The sequence below is a fragment of the Mobula birostris genome, chromosome 5, assembly GCF_030028105.1.
Source record: "Mobula birostris isolate sMobBir1 chromosome 5, sMobBir1.hap1, whole genome shotgun sequence".
NCBI classification, from domain to species: Eukaryota; Metazoa; Chordata; class Chondrichthyes; order Myliobatiformes; family Myliobatidae; genus Mobula; species Mobula birostris.
Window position 1 is genome coordinate 55,732,101 of NC_092374.1, and position 21,343 is coordinate 55,753,443.

Genomic DNA, 21,343 nt, shown 5'->3' on the forward strand with positions numbered 1-21,343 from the left:
GTTACTTGAAAGGGTTTAAATCAAGGTGGTGGGGGTGGAAACCACAGCAGGACAACGGGTGATAGGGGAGAAGGCAAGAAAGATGGTATGACAAGAAAGAGTGAAGTTAGGACAGCAAGGGACAGGCATGGTGGGACTGATGAGCTCAAATGTGTTTATTTCAAAGCTAGGAGTATTCTGGGATACACTATTACCGTGCCTGTGCCTAAAATCCCTTTGCAGCACCTCTACCTACATATGTTTCAGGCCTTGAGCTCTGGCAGTTCTCCCTGTCTCTCAGAATGTTGTGTAACCCCAACATGTGGCAGAGTAGGAGGACAAATTGCTAAAGAAAACCCCTCACCTCTATGAACTCACTACACTCTTTTGCCAGTAATGAGGGACCAGGCTCATGGACTAAGAATTACCAATATAATTACCTTTATATTCTTGGCTAGTTTACCTTCATACCTCATTTTTTCTCCATGTATTGCCTTTTTAGTTACCTTCTGTTGCTCTTTAAAAGCTTGCCAATCCTCCGGCTTCTCACTCATCTTTGCTATGTTATACTTCTTCTCTTTTATTTTAATACTGTCCACTACTTCCCTTGTCAGCCACGGCCTCCCCTTACTCCCCTTAGGAGCTTTCTTCCTCTTTGGAACAAACTGATCCTGCACCTTCTGCATTATTCCCAGAAACATTTGCCATTGTTGTTCCACTGTCATCCCTGCTAGGGTATTGTTCCATTGAACTTTGGCCAGCTCCTCCCTCATAGCACCATAGTTCCCTTTGTTCAACTGTAATACTGACACTTCCGAGTTTCCCTTCTCCCTCTCAAATTGTAGATTAAAACTTATCATATTATGGTCACTACCTGCTAATGGCTCCTTTACCTCGAGGTCCCTGATCAAATCCGGTTCATTGCACAACACTAAATCTAGAATTGCGTTCTCTCTGGTAGGCTCCAGTACAAGCTGTACTAAGAATCCATCTCGGAGGGGCTCCACAAACTCCCTTTCTTGGGGTCCAGTACCAACCTGATTCCTCCAGTCTACCTGCATGTTGAAGTTCTCCATAACAACTGTAGCATTACCTTTGCGACATGCCAATTTTAACTCTTGATTCAACTTACACCCTACATCTAGATTACTGTTTGGGGGCCTGTAGATAACTCCCATTAGGGTCTTTCTACCCTTTGAATTTCTCAGTTCTATCCATACTGACTCTACATCTCCTGATTCTATGTCCCCCCTCGCAAGGGACTGAATATCATTCCTCACCAATAGAGCCACCCCACCCCCTCTGGCCATCAGTCTGTCCTTTCGATAGGACGTGTACCCTTGAATATTCATTTCCCAGGCCCTGTCCACTTGAAGCCATGTCTCTGTTATTCCCACAACATCAAACTTACCAATTTCCAACTGTGCCTCAAGCTCATCCACTTTATTTCTTATACTCCGTGCATTTATATAATACTTTTAATTCATTACTCCCCTCACCTCCCATATCAATTCCTATTTCACTTGGCCAGACTGTATGATTCCTTCTTGAGCTTTCTGCTCTGTTGATTCTGCTGTCTTTCTTAACTTTTCTTATTCTCACTTTCCCTTTATCCCCATCCTTATGTTTCCAGTTCATCCCCTCCCCCCCCCATTACTTAGTTTAAACACACCCGTGCTGCAGAGGCAAACCTGCCTGCCAGAATGCTGGTGCCGCGCTTATTAAGGTGCAACCCGTCCCTTTTGTACAATTCATCCTCACCCCGAAACATACCCCAGTGGTCCAAGAATGTAAATCCTTGCTTCCTGCACCAGTTCCTCAGCCACACATTCAGATCCATTATCTCCCTGTTCTTGACCACTCCAACACGGGGAACTGGAAGCAAACCGGAGATAACCACCCTGGAAGTCCTGCTTTTCAGCCTTCCGAGTTCTCTGAAGTCGCGCTGTAGAATGTCTTTCCTCTTCTTCCCCACGTCATTTGTGCCAACATGCACCACCACTTCCGGATGTTCACCTTCACTCTTGAGGATTCCCTGCAATCGGTCCGTGACATCCTGGATCCCGGCACCAGGGAGGCAACACACCATCCTGAAGTTTCGCCTGTTGCCACAGAAACCCCTTTCTGTACCTCTCACTATGGAGTCCCTTACTACCATGGCTCTGCCTGACGTGAAAATCTAAAATGTACTGATCTGGAACACATTTCATTAATGATTGACAAGCAGACATCCAGTCTGTGCAGACCGTAGTTGAAAACTTCCCTGATTTTCATTCGTGAGGGAAATCAGAGTTTGTCCATCTCTCTTTGGCACATTACTGGCTCCTGATTCATGCTGTGTTCAGCAGGAGCAGTTGTGAAGTGCTGGAAATGACCTTGGGCTTAGCTGGGGAAATTAAGCCAGCGTTTTCATTCCTAATGTGGCATAGATCAGAGTTGGACAAGTAATATTGTGTGATCAAATACATATTCTTCAATCCAAGATCTTGTGCCAAGCTAATTAAACTAATCATGTCTGCCTACACAAGGCCTATATTCCTTCGTTCTCTGCACATTCACTTGCCTACATACGGCCTTTCAAATGTCTCTATGGTATCTGCCTCTACTACCACCCTAGGCAGCACAGTCCAGGCACTCACCACTTTCAATGTGAAAAAAACCTGCCCTGCTACTTCACCTTTGAACTTTCAGCCCCCCTCACTTTAAATGCATGTCCTCTGGTATTAGACACTTTGACCCTGGGGTAATGATATCAGCTGTCTTTTCTGTCTATGCCTTTCATAATGGTATAAACTTCAATCTGGACTGCCCTCAGTCTCTTCCACTCCAGAGGAAACATTCCAAGCTTGTCTGACCTCCCCTAAACATGATTCAACTGTTTGCACGATTTGTATTTTTTTCTTTCTCTTGGGTATTAAGTGTTGCTCTTTTATTTTTAGTTTTATTCTTTTTTTCTTCAAATTGGGTTCTTTTGGGTTTCTTGCTTTGTGGCTCTCTGTGAGCAAGGAAATCTCAAGGCGGTATAATTTATTCATTCTTTGATGATAAATGTACTTCAATCTAAACCATATAGCATCTAGCTAAACCTCTTCTGCATTCTCTTCAAAACCTTCACATCCTTCACTGTAATGGGGTGACTGAAACAGAATCAAGTACTCCAGATGCACCTGAACTAGAGTTTTATAAAACCAGAGAAACGTAGAAAACCTACAGCACAATACAGGCTTTTTGGCCCACAATGCTGTGCCGAACATGTACTTTAGAAATTACCTAGGGTTACCCATAGCCGTCTATTTTTCTAAGCTCCATGTACCTATCCAGGAGTCTCTTAAAAGACCCTATTGTATCCACCTCCACCACCATCGCCGGCAGCCCATTCCACGAACTCACCACTCTCTGCATAAAAAAAACTTACCCCTGATATCCCCTCTGTACCTACTTCCAAGCACCTTAAAACTGTGTCCTCTTGTGCTAGCCATTTCAGCTTTGAGAAAAAGCCTCTGACTATCCATACGATCAATGCCAATCATCACCTTATACACCTGTAGCAGGTCACCTCTGAACCTCCGCCACTCCAAAGAGAAAAGGCCGAGTTCACTCAATCTATTCTCATAAGGCATGCACCCCAATCCAGGCAACATCCTTGTAAATCTCCTCTGCACCCTTTCTATAGTTTCCACATTCTTCCTGTAGTGAGGTGACCAGAAATGAGCACAGTACTCCAAGTGGGGTCTGACCAAGGTCCTATATAGCTGTAACATTACCTCTCAGCTCTTGAACTCAATGACATGGTTGATGAAGGCCAATGCACCATATGCCTTCTTAACCACACAGTCAACCTGCGCAGCAGCTTTGAGTGTCCTATGGACTCGGACCCCAAGATCCCGCTACACTATAACTTCCTGACTCCTGAGCTCAGTGCCTTGACTAATAAATGCAAACAAGCCATACGCCTTCTGTTTCACCTTATCAGCCACTTGTATGGAACTCTGAGCCTCAACCCCTAGATCCATCCGCACATAACACTGATAAAGGTCATTGCTTTATGTGCTTTCCCTTTACATTTGGAACTTACAGCAAAGTACAGAGCTTAATCATATTCATTGTAGGTAGCTTTTAGAAAAAGAAAAGTGTTCTTACTGTTGCTAAAACAACCCATGACAATGTTATCATACTGGTCTACTTGGAAAAGTTTTTTTTAAGTCATACTACATTGCTTTGTGCGTCGGTTAAATTATCACCAAGGTTCAGAGACCATATTTCTGCTGACAGAGGATATATCTGGAGACTGCACCGCATAAATATGCAAAATTGTTCATGGGGTAAACCAAGTGTTCACGAAACAGAACTGGTTTATATTGAGAAGAATCTCATTAAATGACAGTACATCATCCCATAAAAAAGGGTCAAATGAGACACTAAGAGATGGTGTTGTCCGGTTAAGGAATCTAGAAATAGGGGCATAGTGGCACTGTGGCCTAGCTATTAAATGAAAGCTACTATATAACAGCACCAATGACTAGTGTTCAATTCCCACCACTGTCTGCAACGAGCTTGTACCTTCTCCCTGTCAAACCGTGAGGTTCTTTCGGATGCTCCAGTTTCCTCCCACATTTCAAAGACATACAGGCCAGTAGGTTAACTGGTCATACGGGTGTAATAGGGCGGCATGGGCCTGTTGGGTTGGAAGGGCCTGTTACTCCAAATAAATATGAAGTCATATGGGACAAAGTGAATTTATTAAACTGTCTCCTCTAGAGGGCAGCATCTACTCAATTGTTGATTTCTACCAACTAGGAGATTTAAAATACGCAGGAAAATGGGAAAGAAGTGAGGAATGGAAATAATTCTTATTGAACTTTGAGATGGGATGAGAACCAAATACTTACTGCTCCTTCTGTTTCTACATCCTCTTTGTACAAACGTATTATAGAAGCCCAATCTGCTTGATCACACTTCACTGCTCTTTCCCTTTAATCCAACTATTTTATATTCAATTATCTTTTTGACGGTGGTCTGGCTTTGATCTTCACCTGCTATGCTGCCTTTAAGGTGTTGGAATGTTCATTCATAACAGCATTGGTTTGTCCCAGATGCTCTGGTTTCCTCCCATACTCCAACCTGCTGGTTGATTAATTGGTTTCTGTGAATTGCTTTGAGTGTATGTGGGTGGCAAAGGAATCAAATGGGTACATTGGGAGGATGGATAAGGAGGTAAAGCGAAGGAATAGAATTGATAGTATTGGACTATGCTAGCGGTTTTCAAACTTTTTTGGGTTACTGTGTTACAAGGGGGTGCTGGGAGCGGACCCAAATGCAAGGCATTGACACTGAAGTACTAGGAACAGGACTAGGTTTGTCAAGAAAGCAAGGGAAGAAATGACACTGGACATTTACACAGGCCCTGGACGAGACTAGGATTCAGGGCCTGGGCTAGGACTTGGGCTAGAAGCACGGGACCTGGACGTGGAACTAAGAACAAGGAGCCTGGACTAGGAACTCAGAACTCTGGAACCAGAGTCTGGACAAGGACCTGGAACCAGAACCCGGGTCTAGGCTAGGACTCGGGACTAGGATCTTGGCAAGAACAGGACATGGCTACAGGACAGGATGTGGAACTCCCGCACAGGACGAGGCACATGAACAGGACGAGAACACAAAGCCGTGGCTTGGACAGGACGAGGTTCTTGGACGTGGCTTGGACAGGATGAGGTTCTCCAGCACCGGACGAGAGAATCTCCAGCACCGGATGAAGCTCTTGAACTAGATTTGGCTCGGCTCTTGGACTCGGCTTGGTTAGGCTCTTGGGTATGGAGCCAGGACCCTTTCTAGGAGGCAGGGCCGGGATGCTTCCTAGGAGGCAGGGCCGGGATGCTTCCTAGGAGGCAGGGCTGGGATGACTGCCGAGGTAACTGTCGGGGAATCGGATGGGGACGATCCAGCACAGGATGAGGAATCTCCAGCACCAGGCTGAGTGAGGAACCAGAACTGAATGAGGACACGAAGCTCAGACTTGGATAGGGCTGGAACACGGCCCCTGGAACTTGGAACACAGGAACACAGAACACAGAGCCAGGACCCCTCCTTGGGAACAGGACTCAGGACCAGGGCTTTACACAGAGTCAGGACCCCTCCTTGGGAACAGCACCTAAGGCCGGGTCTCTTCTTTGGCACAGACACAAAACACAGGGACACAAAGGGACAGTTACAAGCTTAACGATAGAAAGTTGCTTATCTTGGCGTGGCAAGGCTCCAGTCTCACTCCGGTGGTTAAACTAGACAGGGATGCAGGCAAGGCTTCAGAAGGAATGGGAAGGGAAGAGAACAGTCCAGCAACCAATCCCTGGTTTGCAGAGGTATTTATGTGCCAGACCGAAATGAGAATCAGGTGGCTCAATTAAGGCACCCAACAGAACAAGGGAGAAAACAAGAAAACCTGGAACAAGGATCAATAGATCAGGCCGTGAACCGGAATACGGACCAGGCGGACCGGACCATGACAACTGTCCTCTTGGCTCCCAGGTTACCCCACTCTCCCTTTTGGGCCATTACTTAAAAACTATAAAGAATTTTGGCTTACAAAGCTCAATGAAAGAAAATAGGAAATGCAAATTCAAAGCAGTGACAAACACTTTCAAAAATTATTCAAAGCTACTGAATTATTCGAATTATTTTTTGAATAGTAGCTTTGAAATTATTCAAAGCTACTGAAGGCACTATACTGTTTACACTGCCCCCCTCATATTTATTACTCCCTTAGAAACTTCCACCACCCCCAAGATCACCAGTGATACCGCCCACTTTGGGAACTACTGAACTAAGCAATAGCAATCTAAGAACGTAAGAAATAGGAGCAGGAGTAGGCCATCTGGCCCATTGAGCCTGCTCCGTCATACAATAAGATCATGGCTAATCTGGCCATAGACTCATCTCCACCTACCTGCCTTTTCCCCAGAATCTTCAATTCCCCTGCTATGCAAAAAAAATCTAACTGTATCTTAAATATATTTAATGAAGTCACATCTGCAGCTTACATGAGCAGAGAATTCCACAGATTCACTAATCTCTAGAAGAAACAGTTTTTCCTCATCTCCATCCTGAATCTATTCCCCTGAATCTTGAGGCCATCTTCCCTTGTTCTAATCTCATGGGTTTAATGGCTTCTTCAAATTCAGAATTAGAATCAGGTTTAATATCACCAGCATATGTTGTGAAATTTGTTGTTTTGTGACAGCAGGGCATTGCAATGCCTAATAAAACCTATAAATTACAATAAATACATAAAAATAAATTAAATAGTGCAAAAATAGGGGAAAAATACCGAGGAAGTGTTCATGGGTTCATTGTCCATTCAGAAATCCGAAGGAAGAGGGGAAGAAGCTCCTCCTGAAAAGTTGAATGTGTCTTCAGGCTCCTGTACCTCCTGCTTGATGGTAGCCATGAAAAAAGGGCATGTCTTGGGTGATGGGGGTCCTTAATGATGGGTGCCACTTTTTTGTGGAGTTATCTTTTGCTGGTGTCCTGGGAGACTAGTACCAATCATGGAGCTGGCTGAGTTTACAACTTCGTGCAGATTTTCTGATCTTGTGTAGTGGCCCCTCCATATCCGGCATTGCTGCAACCGGTTAGAATGCTCTCCACAGTGCATCTGTTGAAATTTGCGCATGTCTTTGGTCTCACACCCATTCTCCTCAAACCCCTAATGAAATATAGCCATCATTGTGTAATCACATCAATCTGTTGGTCCCAGGAGAGATCCTCAGAGATGTTGACACTCAGGAACTTGAAACTGCTCACCCTTTCTACTTCCGATCCCTCGATGAGGACTGGGGTGCATTATCTTAACTATTTTCCCTATATTTTCCCCCTCATGTACCCACTTGATTCCTCTGCCACACTTACAACAATTTTCCCTAAATCCATGTGTATGAATATTTACATAATCATTATTCTGATGCTAGGCATTGATTTTTTCCTTACAGAATAACATATATTTGTAGTTATCCACTTACCAATGTATTGCCATCTGCAGAAATAATCTGGACATGTACTGTATTCTTATCAACCAATGATTTCCCCTATAACTTCCATGAAATAATTTCCCACTTGGGATCTTTAAAGTACTTCTTCTTCTTCTTCTTCTTCTTATTATTATTATTATTAAAACAAGCCACAGGTGGTGAAGAAATCATGAATAGAAATTTAGGTGAATGAAATTGTAACTTTAAAGTTTATTCTTTACATATGGTGGAGAAAGTTTCTCTGCCTATATCATAATTAAGTGTTTAGCATGGGACCAGAATTCAATTTCATTTTTATCTTCAAGCAAAAATCTCATCTGAATTTCCCAGGAGATATAACACAACATGAATTAAATTCTCCCTCACAGGGTTACCAAATACAATTATAGGACACCACTGTTAGTCCAGTCACGATCTGTTAACCCAGAGCTAATCAATCACAGTTCCTTGCCAAGCTGAACTGCATGTTTCTATGAAGTACCTACACCAAATGAAGCTAAATTAATGAGCTTTTTAAAATGTATTTACAGGAGAGGCACAATTCCTTGTGATGAATATTGAATCTGTAAGCCCAACCCAACTATTTCAATGCAATTGAATTCATAGTATCCTACCGTTTTTTCATGTCTAATCACTGTGGGTTTCTTCTTGGGAATAGGTTTCAGAGGGAATTCCTGTGACACATCTCTTTGAGGCTGTTTCAGTTCTTTATGTGAGTAAGTGACTGGATTTTTTTCCATGTGGAAAGGGCCACTTTTAGGATTTGGTAAGATTGCGGAACCGTGAGACATCCTGCCACTGAACGCTTTGACTGGTGGATTCTTTTTGCTTTCTCCCCCTCTGTTTGCAACACTACATCCACCTAAGACACAAGCAGAAGGAATACAGCAATGCAGAAAATGACAAGTGAGCTGAACATTGTGTATCAGGTGATTGGTGTTTTTCAAACCTTTTACCTGCATCAATAATTTTGATTAATGCTTTTGTCTTGGCACCAAGCACTGCATTCACTGGAGATGTAAGTAATACTTCAAATGTTTCCTCATTTTCCTCCAGTCTGTCATTGGTAATTACTATATTCCAACTCTTTACTGATACACCTACAAAAATAGATCCAAAATAGTTATGTGTATGTTACAATGATGTAATTATATAGAAAATGTAATTTCATTTCTGATGGACAATTGTACAAATTTCTTAGGCACTGCCCGTTTAAGACCTGGGCCTCAATGCTCCTTGTGCAATTGGATCCTGAATTTTCCCTCTTGCAGACCCCAGTCACTTCGTATTGGCAAAAACATCTCCGCAATCTCCATCCGCACAGGAGCACAACTGAGCCCCCGCTCTACTTGCTTTACACCTATGACTGTGTGACTAAGTACAGATCCAACACCGTATTCAAGTTTGCTGATGACACCACTGTTGTGGGATGAATCTTACAGGAGGGAGATTAAACATTTCACTGAATGGTGTAATAGCAACAACCTCTCACTCAATGTCAATGCGAAGGACTGATAATAGACCAGGAGAGGGAAACCAGAGGTCCATGATCCAGTACTCATTGGAGGATCAGAGGTGGAGAGGGTCAGTAACTTCACATTCCTCAGTTCACTATCTCAGAGGATCAGTTATGGACCCGTCATATAAATATAAATGCAAAGAAGGCATGACAGTGCCTCTATTTCCTCAGGAATCTACATGAAATGTTGTTGTAGAAAAGCACCATCTACCATCAAAGATCCTCACCACCCAGACCATGCTCTTTTCTCACTGCTGCCATCAGGCAGAAGGTACAGGTGCCACAGGACGTGCACTGCCAGGTTCAAGAACAGTTACTACCCCTCAACCATCAGGCTCTTGAACAAAAGAGGATAACTACTTTCATTCTATTTCTGGTGCTCCCACACGTTTTGGTCTCACTTTAAGAACTCTATATCTTGTTATTTCATGCTCTCATTATTTATTGCTATTTATCTATATTTGCATTTGCACAGTTTGTTGTTCATTGATCCTGTTTACAGTTACTGTTCTATAGATTTGCTAAGTATGTCAGTAGGAAAAAGAAACTCAGGGTTGCACGCAGTGACAAGTATGTACTCTGATAATAAAATTTTACTCTGAACTTTGAATTTTTACTTTCGTTTCTAACTTTCCTATTGATAGAAACATAGAAAACCTACAGCACATTACAGGCCCTTTGACCTGCAATGCTGTGTCAAACATGTACTTGTTTTCGAAATTACTTAGGGTTACCCATAGCCCTTTATTTTTCTAAAGTCCACGTACCTATCCAGGAGTCTTTTAAAAGACCCTATTGTATCTGCCTCCGCCACCGTTGTCGGCAGCTCATTCCATGCACCCACCACCTTCTGCGTAAAAAACTTGCCACTAACATCTCCTCTGTACCTACTTCCAAGCACCTTAAAACTGTCTCATCTTGTGGAAACAAAATTGTGCTCTTTGTATCCATGTAATTCATGCACTGTTGCATTTTCCCCACCAGAAAGCCTGTGTTCATCACTTGTTACTCATCAAATCTAACTCAGAATCCACTAACTATAGAGCGGATTCACGGTACATAAAACTTTATTAGCAAACTATCTGCTGGATTAGTTGGTCAAGCAGCATCTGTGGAATGAAAGGAATTTGTCGAAGTTTTGGGTCAAGCCCTTGAATCAGGTCTGAGAGTGGAGAGGCAAGTTGTCCTATGTAAACAGGAGAAGGAATTCTGGGGCAATTGATGGACTGAGGTTGGGTGGAAGATGACAAGCAGGTAGTGCCAGGTAGGGCAGCTGAACAGGTGACTGGAAAGACAGTGGTAGGTGAATGATAGAGGCAGAAAAAAACAGAAGGTGAATATAGGCATCCGTTAGTCTCATGAGACCAAGGACTTGCACCTTGGAAGGTTTCCAGGGCACAGGCCTGGGCAAGGTTGTATGGAAGACCAGCAGTTGCCCATGCTGCAAGTCTCCCCTCTCCACACCACTAATGTTGTCCAAGGGAAGGACCCATACAGCTTGGCACCGGTGTCATCGCAGAGCAATATGTGGTTAAGTGCCTTGCTCAAGGACACACATGCTGCCTCAGCCAAGGCTCGAACTAGTGACCTTCAAATCACTAGACGAGCACCTTAATGACAGAAGGCGAAGAGGGGAAACAAAACAAATGAAGCAAGGTGGAGGGACGATAGTGTGAAGATTGGAGACAGCAGCTGGAGGAAGACAAGCAGGAACACAAAGGGCTACGCTACCTGAGATGGATTTGGAAAAAAAAGGAGGTGAGAAGGGGAACCATTTATGGAGAGATGAATGACAGTTGGAACCAAATGGGTGAGGGTGCAGTTAAAGCCAGAATGGGGCTATGGCTGGGGATATGGAGGGAGGGGGACCTGTGTGTGGTGACGGTGGATAAAACCAGGAGAGGGAATGTGTGGGTGGGTGTGGGATGGGGAAAAAATGGGAGCACTGTCAGATCTGAAGGGTTGAGGGTTGTGGGAGGGGGGGAAGGAGGAAGGAGGACTACATTTACCTAATATTGGAAAATGCAATATTCATTGTTATAGACTATCCAAATCACGTATGAAGACCCAGTAGTAGCTGGAGCTAGGCAAGTATTAGGGGAGGAGGATAATGGGTTGGGGTTTTTGGGGAGGTGAGAAGTGTGGAGGAAGTGAGGTGAGGGGATGGGGAGATCTTGGGAAAGAGGGAAGGAGTAAGTAGTTGTGTAGTGCGGGAGCTGGGGTGGGGTATGAGGTCAGAAATTGGGAAATGTGGTGAGAAGAGAGGTTGGCAGAGGAATTTGGTGCAGGCCAAGCAGTGCCTGGGATTGATTGGCAAGAACAAATTAAAGTAAGGCAGGAGCAAGTGGAGTGGCCTTCATTGGAGTGGTCAGAGTTAGAATGGGCATCTTGAGACTTTCACTCTTCAAGGCTTCAGCAAGGAGAGATGTGAGTCAGAGAAGGTAAAAATGCTGTAGGTAGAATTCTATTGTTCCCCACAGTTTATTGTTTTCCCTTCTTTATATTTAGTCAGTTCGAACAATAGAGATGCAAGGCAGGAGAGTGGAATACTCATCTTGTGGGATGTGGGAAGGCAGGGAGACCTGCAGTGTCCCTGATGACTGCACTTGCAAGAAGTGCATCCAGTTGCTGCTTCTACATCCTACATTAAGGAGATGGAGCTGGAACCGGATGAACTCCGGATCATTCAAGAGGCTGAGGGGGTGATAGATAGAGAGGTAGTTATACCCAAGATACAGGACAGAGGAAACTGGGCGAAAGTCTGGAAGGGGAAAGGGGTTAAACAGATGGTGTAGAGTATTCCTGCGGCCATCCCCCTCAACAACAGGTATACCACTTTTGGTACTGTTTGGGAGGGGAGTGGTGGGGAGACAGAGTGTTGGCCAAGCAGAGAAAAGTCACAGAAGTCAGGTCTTTGTCACTGAGTCTAGCTCTGTGACTCAGAGGGGAAAGTTGGGGGGGCGGGGAGAAGAGGTTAGCTGTGCTGATCAGGGATTCGTTTGTCAGGGGAACAGAAACATGGTTCTGTGGATGGGAATGAGAATCTTGGATGGTATGTTGCCCCCTGGACATCTAGGATTGAGTCTCCAGCATTCGTAAGTGGGAAGGTGAGCAGCCAGAGATCATGGTCCATATCAATGACGTAGGTAGGAAGAGTGATGAGGTCCTGCAAGGTGAATTCAGGGAGTTAAGTTCTATGTTAAAGGGCAGGACCTCCAGTGTTGTGATCTCAGGTTTGCAACCCATGCCATGTGCTAGGGAGATCAGAAATAGGAGGATCATACAGTTTAGCACGTGGTCAAAGCATTGGTGTAGAAGGGAGGGCATGAGAATTTTGGATCATTGGGCTCTCTTCCTGGGAATTTGGGACCTGTACAAAAGAGATGGTTTGCATGTGAACCGGAATCGGACTAATATCCTAGTGTAAGTGCATTAGAATAAATGACTCTAGGAATATGGGTCCATAATTCATTAAAAGTGGCATCTTTAGGCATATTGGCTTTTATAAATCAATGTATTGACTACGGGAGATGGGATGTTATGTTGAAGTTGTATCAAACATCGGTGAGGCCTAACTTGAAGTATTGTGTGCAATTTTGGTCACTCACCTACAGGAAAAGTGTAAATAAGGTTGAAAGATTACAGAGAAAATTTGCACAGATGTTGCTGGATCTGGAGGACCTGATTTATAAGGAAAGATTGAATAGGTTAGTACTTTCTTCCTTGGAATGTAGAAGATTGAGAGGAGATTTGACAGAGATATACAAAATTATGAGGGGTGCAGATAGGGTAAACGCAAGCAGGTTTTTTCCACAGAGATTGGGTGGGACTCCAACTAAAGGTCATGAGTTAACGATGAAAGCTCAAAAGTTTAAGGGGAAACATCTTCACTTGGAGGGTCATGGGTGTGTGGAATGAGGTGCCAGTAAAAGTGATATATGCAAGCTCAATTTCAACATTTAAGAGATGGGTGGTAGGGTTAGAGAAAGCTATAGCCCCAGTACAAGTCAACGGCAGTAGGTAGTTTAAATGGTTGCACATGGACTAGATGGGCTGAAGGGCCTTTTTGTGTAGTTTTCTATGAATGGATGCAGCTGCAGACCATTTCAACTCCACTCCCCATTCTCACACTGACCAATTCATCCCGGGCCTTCTCTGATGTCAGGATGAAGTTCAATGCAAACTGGAAGAACAACAGTTTATAGTCCACCTGGGAATTCTACCACCCAATAATAAGTAACAAATCCACCCCCCCCAACATCAAACTAATTTTCATCACCTGATCCTCCTCTGGTTCCCCCATTATGACCACATTCCCCACATCTCCATCCCCTCTTCACCCATCTTTATCTCTCTTCTCCTCTTGCTTCCATCCACCCACCCACTTCACACACAGGTTCACCGCCTCCCCATTTGATTCCAGCTGCCCTTCCCCTCTCCCTTGATAGATCCCATTCTCACATCTTTACTTATTAAAATTGAAGTTCTGGTAGCACATTGTGTTCCTGCTTTTCTCGCCCAGCCACTGTCTGCTATCTTCTCACTCAACCCTTCCCCCAACTTTACACCATTTGTTTTTCCTCTCTCTCTCTACTTATCTGCTTCCATCTATCATTCAGCTACCACTGCTTTTCAGCTCCAGTCCGGCTACCTGGCATTCTATGCTTGTCATCTTATACCCCTCCTCAATCCACAATTGCCTCAAAATGGTTTCTCACCACTCCCCTTCTCTTTATCCTGGCCATCTCTCCTCTCCACTCTGAGTCCTGATGCAGGGCTTCAACCCAAAACATCATCACTTCCTTCCATCCCACAGATGCTGCTTTACTCATTAAGTTCCTCTAGCAGATAGTTTGTTGCTCCAGATTCCAGCATAAGCTGTCGTTTTTATCTACATACTGTAAAACTACAACTTCATGTTGTTATTTGTTTGCCTCAATGGATCATGTAATTTTCACTGCAACATTTAAGACTCTGTTTTGTGAAACCCTTCCTCCTCACCAACATGCACAAAAACCATGAGTCAAACCTGATGTACACTCACACTCCCGTCTATAGACATCATGAACCACAAACAAAATGCTGGTGGAACATAAGGGTTCAGGCAGCATATATGGAGGCAACACGCAAAGAATGCTGAGGACTTCCTCCAGCATTTTGTGTATGTGTTGTTCTCGATTTCCAGCATTTGCAAAATTCTCTTGTTGATAGTCTTCATCTGAACTCATTCTGAAAAACTGCTTGTCATCTTGACACACTTCATTCTCAATATAGCCAGGCATAAAAACACATAGATTATAGAAAACATATATTCTATCTTTAATAATTACAATGTACCTGGATCCAATTGGATTAGGTTGGCAGAATTGGGAGTAAAATCCTTACCAATAGCAGCTGTGATGCTATTAACCTAAACAGAAAATAGACTGATGAAAAATGGGAAAGTTTGGAAACATTAACAGAACAGTAAGAAAGAATAATTACATTTAAAATAATGATAACAGAGTGACTGCCTACAGTGTAATGGAAGTCACCTGGCAGCTATGATAATAGAGAATAAAGATCACAAGATGGATGAAAACAGAATTATGAAAATCCATCACAAAATCAGCTAGATAACCTACACATATACGAAAACATTTGAGGTAGAATCCACCATTCTATTCTTGCTACTTAGACAGAAAGGCTGGAGAAGGGTTGGCAGTGTAGGAGCAAAGATCCATATGAATTTAATGGCAAAATACGTCTTTCCCTGAAAGTTGATGGGATTGTCTATCTCTAGGCAGTAACTTTAAAAAAAAGGTTTGTGAACCTCAAATGTGGGGAAAGAAAGAACTGGAGATCAACACATGAGGTAGAAGGTCAAGGGTGAGGCAACAGGGTCACTGGCAGGAAAAGAAGGATACTAACAAAAATGGAGCTCGAAATTTGGCATAGCATTGAAATCATCATTTGAAGGGGAATAGGAGTGAAAAACTGAGTCTTTGGGTGAGATACGTTGCCGGACGGAGTCATGGAGTTTTACAAAATGGAAAAAGGCCCTTCAGCCCAATTCTCCATGCTAACCAAAGTGCTTTCCTGCTTTAGCATTTGTCTCAGATCCTTCTAAACATTTGCACCTTCCTTATCCATGTGCCTGTCCAAATGTCTTTTAAACATTAGAATGGGTGCAGAGAGTTTTGAATATGTGGAGGCTGCTGATTGCAGGAGGGAAGAGTTTTGAAGCTTGGGTTTGGAGGGAAAGCAAAAGCCACTGGAAGAGTGTGCCAGGAGATCAAAGCTCAAAAGAGATGACCACAGTTGTAGAAGAGAAGGACTTTTAGCTCAAAGTATGGGGATAAAGAAGGTTGCCAGTTGCAAGAAGTAAGAAACTAGAAACTCAGCCTCAGCAATGGAGGAGAAAGGCAAATCCCAGAGAGCAGGGTTACAAAGAAAGAATGCTGATTACCATATGGGGGAAGAGAAACATAAGATCGCAAACTCATAAATTGGCCGATCATGTCTGTAACCAAAGGTCTGAGGTCCAGACTCCTGGTTGAGTGAGCACGTATATCTCAGGAGACTGGAACTCTATCTTTACAGTGATGTGAAGGTTATTCCCACGTGTCCAGAACTAAAGTAATTTGCATAACTTGCTGGAGGCAATTTCAGATCTGGGGGATTTCCAGGTTATGCTCAGAGAGGCATTACTGTAACTGTCCCTGAATGTGGGAGAGCGCAGGTTCAGAGAAAGCATTACCTTTATACCAACAAATGAAGATTCTGTCAAGTATCCTGTTCTCAACACCTTCACAGAAAATACACCAGCATCCTCACACACCTGGTATTCTGAGACAAGCATTTCTATACGAGACCATTTGAATTCAAGCCTGAAACATATGTGTATATATATATTAATTATCAGAATAATATATACTTAATTATTTAGAGATTTAAAAAATCTTGATCTCAGTATCGAATACAACTGGGTGAAATGGGATTTAAACAAGTTAAAGTACAATGGTGAAAAATTACACAGAATCATTATTCTCAAATGTGAGCAATGCAGAATAGCAAGTCAGTTTTATAACAATATTCTACAAAGCCTCATCACTTTAATTATTTGCTTCTAAATGAATGTATACACTGGAGAAGGAATGAAGCAAATAGAGGGTGACCAAGAGGGTATTTTGGGTCATACAGACAATGCTGAGACGTGGGAAAGCAGGACTTGGTTGACAAAAGTGGAAAGGAGAGTCGAGAAAAGGTAATGCGAGAATGATTAGAACAGCGTGAGCGAAATATTCACTGACTGATTAAATTAGCAGAGAATATTGGTCCTTTTATGCTCAGAGGGTGATAAAATTAGAAGAAGACAAAAGCTCCAATTATTTCAATATTTGCCAGGAATGGTGGTGTAGTAGTTAAGATGGTTCATGTTTCACCCAAGCAGCTGGGAATTAAAACTTTAAAAAAACTCACTTTTAGAACATTGACAATGAAGCTTGGTGAATAGTCTTGAAAGCCTATCTATATAATGACCAAGATTCCTACATTCTAGCTATTCTTTCGGTGAAGAATTTTCTCCTAAAGTCATGCTTGATGCATTAATGGTTTTATATATATAGACACCAGATTTGAGTTCACTAGATCAAACTGTCTTCTACACATGTATCACTCAGTGCTGTAGAGTTCTATGGCTCTATAATCAACTGATCACACATTGTCCCTTTCACATTGACAGGAGATGGCCACTGTCAATCCACTTTATACTTGTGGAGACATTTGCAAAATGAACTGTAAGTTTGCAGGATCCGAAGTTCCTGTGAATAATCTAATTTCAACCAGGAGGGTGATGCTCATTGAAAGCTGGCTCTACAGCACAAACCAGAACGGAGTTAAAAATGATAAGAACAAGAATCCTAACAAAAATCCTCTCCTAACAAGGCACATTCCAGAGTGAAACATTCTAATACCATTCTTTGTGGAGGGACTTATGGGCAACAAAGATAGTCAACAAGCATTTTGGAATTTGGGTTAGGTTGACACTTCATGGGAAAGGAGGAAGAGATTGAACGGTCAGAAATATCTAGATTAGTAGCATTTCAGTAGGCTCTAATGAAGAGTCTTCAAACTGAACTACTGACCACTTCTCCTTCCATAGATCCTGCCTGACTTTCTGATATTTTCCAGCTTTTTCAGTTTTTTGTTTCAGATTTCCGGCATCCACAGATAATTTTTAATTTCTTGTTTTATTTTACTGGGTTGGTTGTCTGCACACCACAAATGGGTGCCATATGGGTTAAGAAAGAGTTTGTTTTACAAAGCAAAGTACTTCGATGACTGCTAAACACCTCAACATGTTCACCTGCTGTTGATGTGGAGCTAAAAAAATTGTCTCTCAGATCAAAATGCATCGGGGTGTGGGGGGTGGGGGGTGTTATGAATCATGTGCAGGCAGAAGAGAACTAGCTAAATTGGCTAGTCCTGATAAAGGGTCTTGGGCCAAAATGTCGACTGTTTACTCTTTTCCATAGATGCTGCCTGGCTTACTTCAGCATTTTGTGTGTATTAGCTAAATTGCCCTTTATGTTTGGTGCAGGTATTGTGGGCTGAAGGCCCCGTTCCTGTGTTGTACTGTCCCATGTTCTGTGTTCTAACTGGCTAAAGGAGACATTTATACCGGGTAAAATGTATTGGTAAAACAAAATAAAAATCATTATTCTGAAATATATCAGTTTCTTAAAAAAATAAACAAGTCTTCTCCACTTCAATTATTTGTCAATGAACAATGTGGAGACATGAGAAGGAATGGCCCAAGCAGCAAGTGACCAAGAAGGATAGTTGAGTTATATTAGTAATGCTAAGACATAGGATCACAAGACATAGGAGTAGAATTCATCATTCAGCCCATTAAATCACCATTTAATTATGGCTGTTTTGTTTTACAACCACATTCCATTGCTTTCACCCTGTAGCCCTTAACTTCTTTGTCAACCAGAACTTATCAATATCTGCCGTAAGTACACCCAATAACTTGTCCTCCACAGCCCTCTGTGGCAAAAGGTTCTACAGATTCACTACTCTCTGGCTAAAGAAATGTCTCCTCATCTCAGCTTCAAGGGGACATCCCTTTGAAACTGTGGCTGTGCCCTAGGATATTTGCTTTGTCTAATGTAGAGCCGCAACATGTTATACAAGCATCTTACATTTGCGGGGCAGCTGAATTTCCTGTAGGATCTGAAACAAGGAATTCCAGACTGTCTGATGTTACTTCTGAGGAGGGTGTGATGATGTAAATGATGTTCTTGCTGTTCAGGTCTTGCTGTGTGAAATTGTCAGAAATGATTCCTCCTAACAAGTAATAAATCACAAAAAGATGAAATACACGAGAATGCCAACAAAGTCAGTGCTTTATCTTGAGAAGTAATAGCAAAATTATGAATCCTGCAGTTTCAGTGAGGCTCCACTGAAATTAATTCCAGGCTCAGAAATAGTCATTTATTGACATATGCCAGTTGCCTAGAATGAGATCCCTTCTGCAGTCAGCAGTTCAATAAATTTCAGCTGGAGGGACTGCAGAAGAAAATAAACCCACAATGTGGAAAGCAGTAGCTAGGGAAACTATAATGGGAAGTGTTGAGTAAAGTAAATCAAGTGAAGAGACTATGGAGGGGAATAAGATGAGAGAAGCAATAGGAGAGTGAAATGGGAAGGAAAGGGTGCAAGAAACTACAGTAAGATGTAGAGGGGTGCATAATGGGGTTAAGAATGCTGAGTGAAATATAGAGCTAAATGTGAATGTAAGTAAACTCTCAACGGGGTGGGACAGGGGCAGAATGACAGAAACTCATGGTGCTAAGTGGATGGATATTATCTCTCCACAGTAGATGAGGAGCCAGTCAAAGTGAAAGTCAAATTCATGTTTATTGTTGTATGCACAAGTACATGAACATTGATAATATGCATTGTCACTTGTGCAATGAAAGTCATGCTTGCAAGTACGTACGTCACAAGCACATAGCATCACATACACAGCATTCAGAAGAAATCATAAAACGTAAACATAAAATATACACAATTTTTACAGGAAAGAACACAATTAGAACTAAATGATTGGCCCATTGTAGAGCAAAGTTTTCAAAATGGTCCAACAGTCATGTTGCTATACTGAAGTCATGATGAAGAGTTGTTGTACAGGTTGGTTCAAGAACCGAATGGTTGAAGAGAAGTAGCTGTTCTTGAAAATGTTGGTATGAGACTTCAGGTTTCTGTACATCCTGACCAATGACAGTTGTGAGAAGATGGCATGAAAAAGCTGATCAGGTGGGCTGTTTGAAAATTCATTTATGGGTTAAAGGGTCAGTAGTGACTGGGAGTTAAGTAAATAGAATGTAAGAATCAGCAAAGAAGTTGCTTACAGAATTTAGCTAATATTGAAGCAAGACACCTATTGTTCAGTTGTTACTGTGTTTTTAACTGAATGAATAATATACTGTAAATCCATAAGAAATTGTCATCTATTAGAGTAATTACACTTATTACACACAAATTATTCAGTAGTTTTGGGCAACTGCTCATTCATTGGCCTTTGAGAAGTACAAATATATTCATTTTCCTTTATTCTTGGAGATAAGGTGCTGAGAGCATTTCTGAATTGGTTGAAATCAAATGAGACCTGAAGGATAATCTACTAGCAAATGTTTAACTTGCTTGTCCTTTCTCTCATTAAAAATGAAATCAACATCTTTAGACTCTACACCTACCTTCAATGTCACTTGGATTAATGTACAATCTGAAACTCATCATTGACTATAATCCTAATCTAATCAGCACATCAGCTTGGTAGCTAAACGTGCAAACTTAGTAAATTCTTATTTTACTTATCAGGTTTAAGTCAGGAGCATGATCGCATGCTCACAGGACTTCAGGATGAGTGCAGGTCCAATAACACTAAAGAAACCAAACACTCAACGGGACAAAACAATCCATTTGATTGGTGTCTTTGAGAGTTGATTCAATATTCACTATTGGTACTTTGTGCCTGCAATGTTTATAACATCTGGTATATATTATGACAACTTATAAAGCTTAATTATGTCTGGCAGTTAGCCTGTATCACTAAGGAAGGTTAATGGCAATGACAAATGAACTATCACCCTTAAAACTTCCTGCATAAATGACACCAGAAAGTTTCTTCACCTTTATTCAGTTAAAATCCCGAGTTTTACTCAGTCAATTGAAAAAACATTTAACAACCACAATGTTAGCAGAAATTCAAGGTTACACAACCCATTCTCGTTTTGCGGAACCTAGCAATCGTTGATCAATGTAATTTTACCTGAATTATACATTTAACAAGGAAAAAATAAAAATTAACTGCAGAACAAAGGAGCAATCTTATGGAAAGGAAGGAGTTCCAAAGTTAAAAATATGAACCATTGAACAAAAATAAAAAAAAAGAGAAAGCAGAGACAGAAAGAAGTTTATTTGTTCAAATTATTCTGCAATAGCAAATTAATGAGATGGAGCCGGTCATTAGTTGAAGAATACATGATGGTTCATTTTCCAAGCTATTGAGCGCTCCAGTATAATACAGTTCTCTGCACTGCAGTCTCCATTTTATATATTATATTTTATATATTACAGAAAGATCTTTAATGCATACAGATGTGTCACCTGAAAAACCGCACTTTTGAACACACAGTACTCTAAGCACATGTGCTGCTACTTGTCAGGGACTTTGTTTCCTGAGAAGAAAGAGTGGCAGCAGTGAAACTATGTTGTGACACCTAGCATCTAGCTCATCATTAGCCATCAAAACCAATTACACAGAATGTTATTA

The 21,343-nt window shown here is 42.0% G+C and overlaps 1 protein-coding gene across 4 annotated transcripts in view; it reads right to left on the reverse strand.

Annotated features, from left to right (window-relative positions):
* frem1a (Fras1 related extracellular matrix 1a) overlaps window positions 1-21,343 on the reverse strand; it is a 179,769-nt gene that overhangs the window by 13,439 nt on the left and 144,987 nt on the right. For 3 of the 4 annotated variants that reach the window (XM_072258037.1, XM_072258035.1, XM_072258036.1), the window contains 5 exons: window positions 18,708-18,852; window positions 16,259-16,388; window positions 14,857-14,929; window positions 8,957-9,100; window positions 8,615-8,862 (listed from right to left, as the gene is read on the reverse strand). In XM_072258037.1, coding sequence (XP_072114138.1) covers window positions 8,615-8,862; window positions 8,957-9,100; window positions 14,857-14,929; window positions 16,259-16,388; window positions 18,708-18,852 — 740 coding nt within the window. Of the gene's footprint in view, window positions 1-8,614; window positions 8,863-8,956; window positions 9,101-14,856; window positions 14,930-16,258; window positions 16,389-18,707; window positions 18,853-21,343 lie in introns of those variants that run through there. The other variant, XM_072258038.1, reaches the window with a different exon arrangement.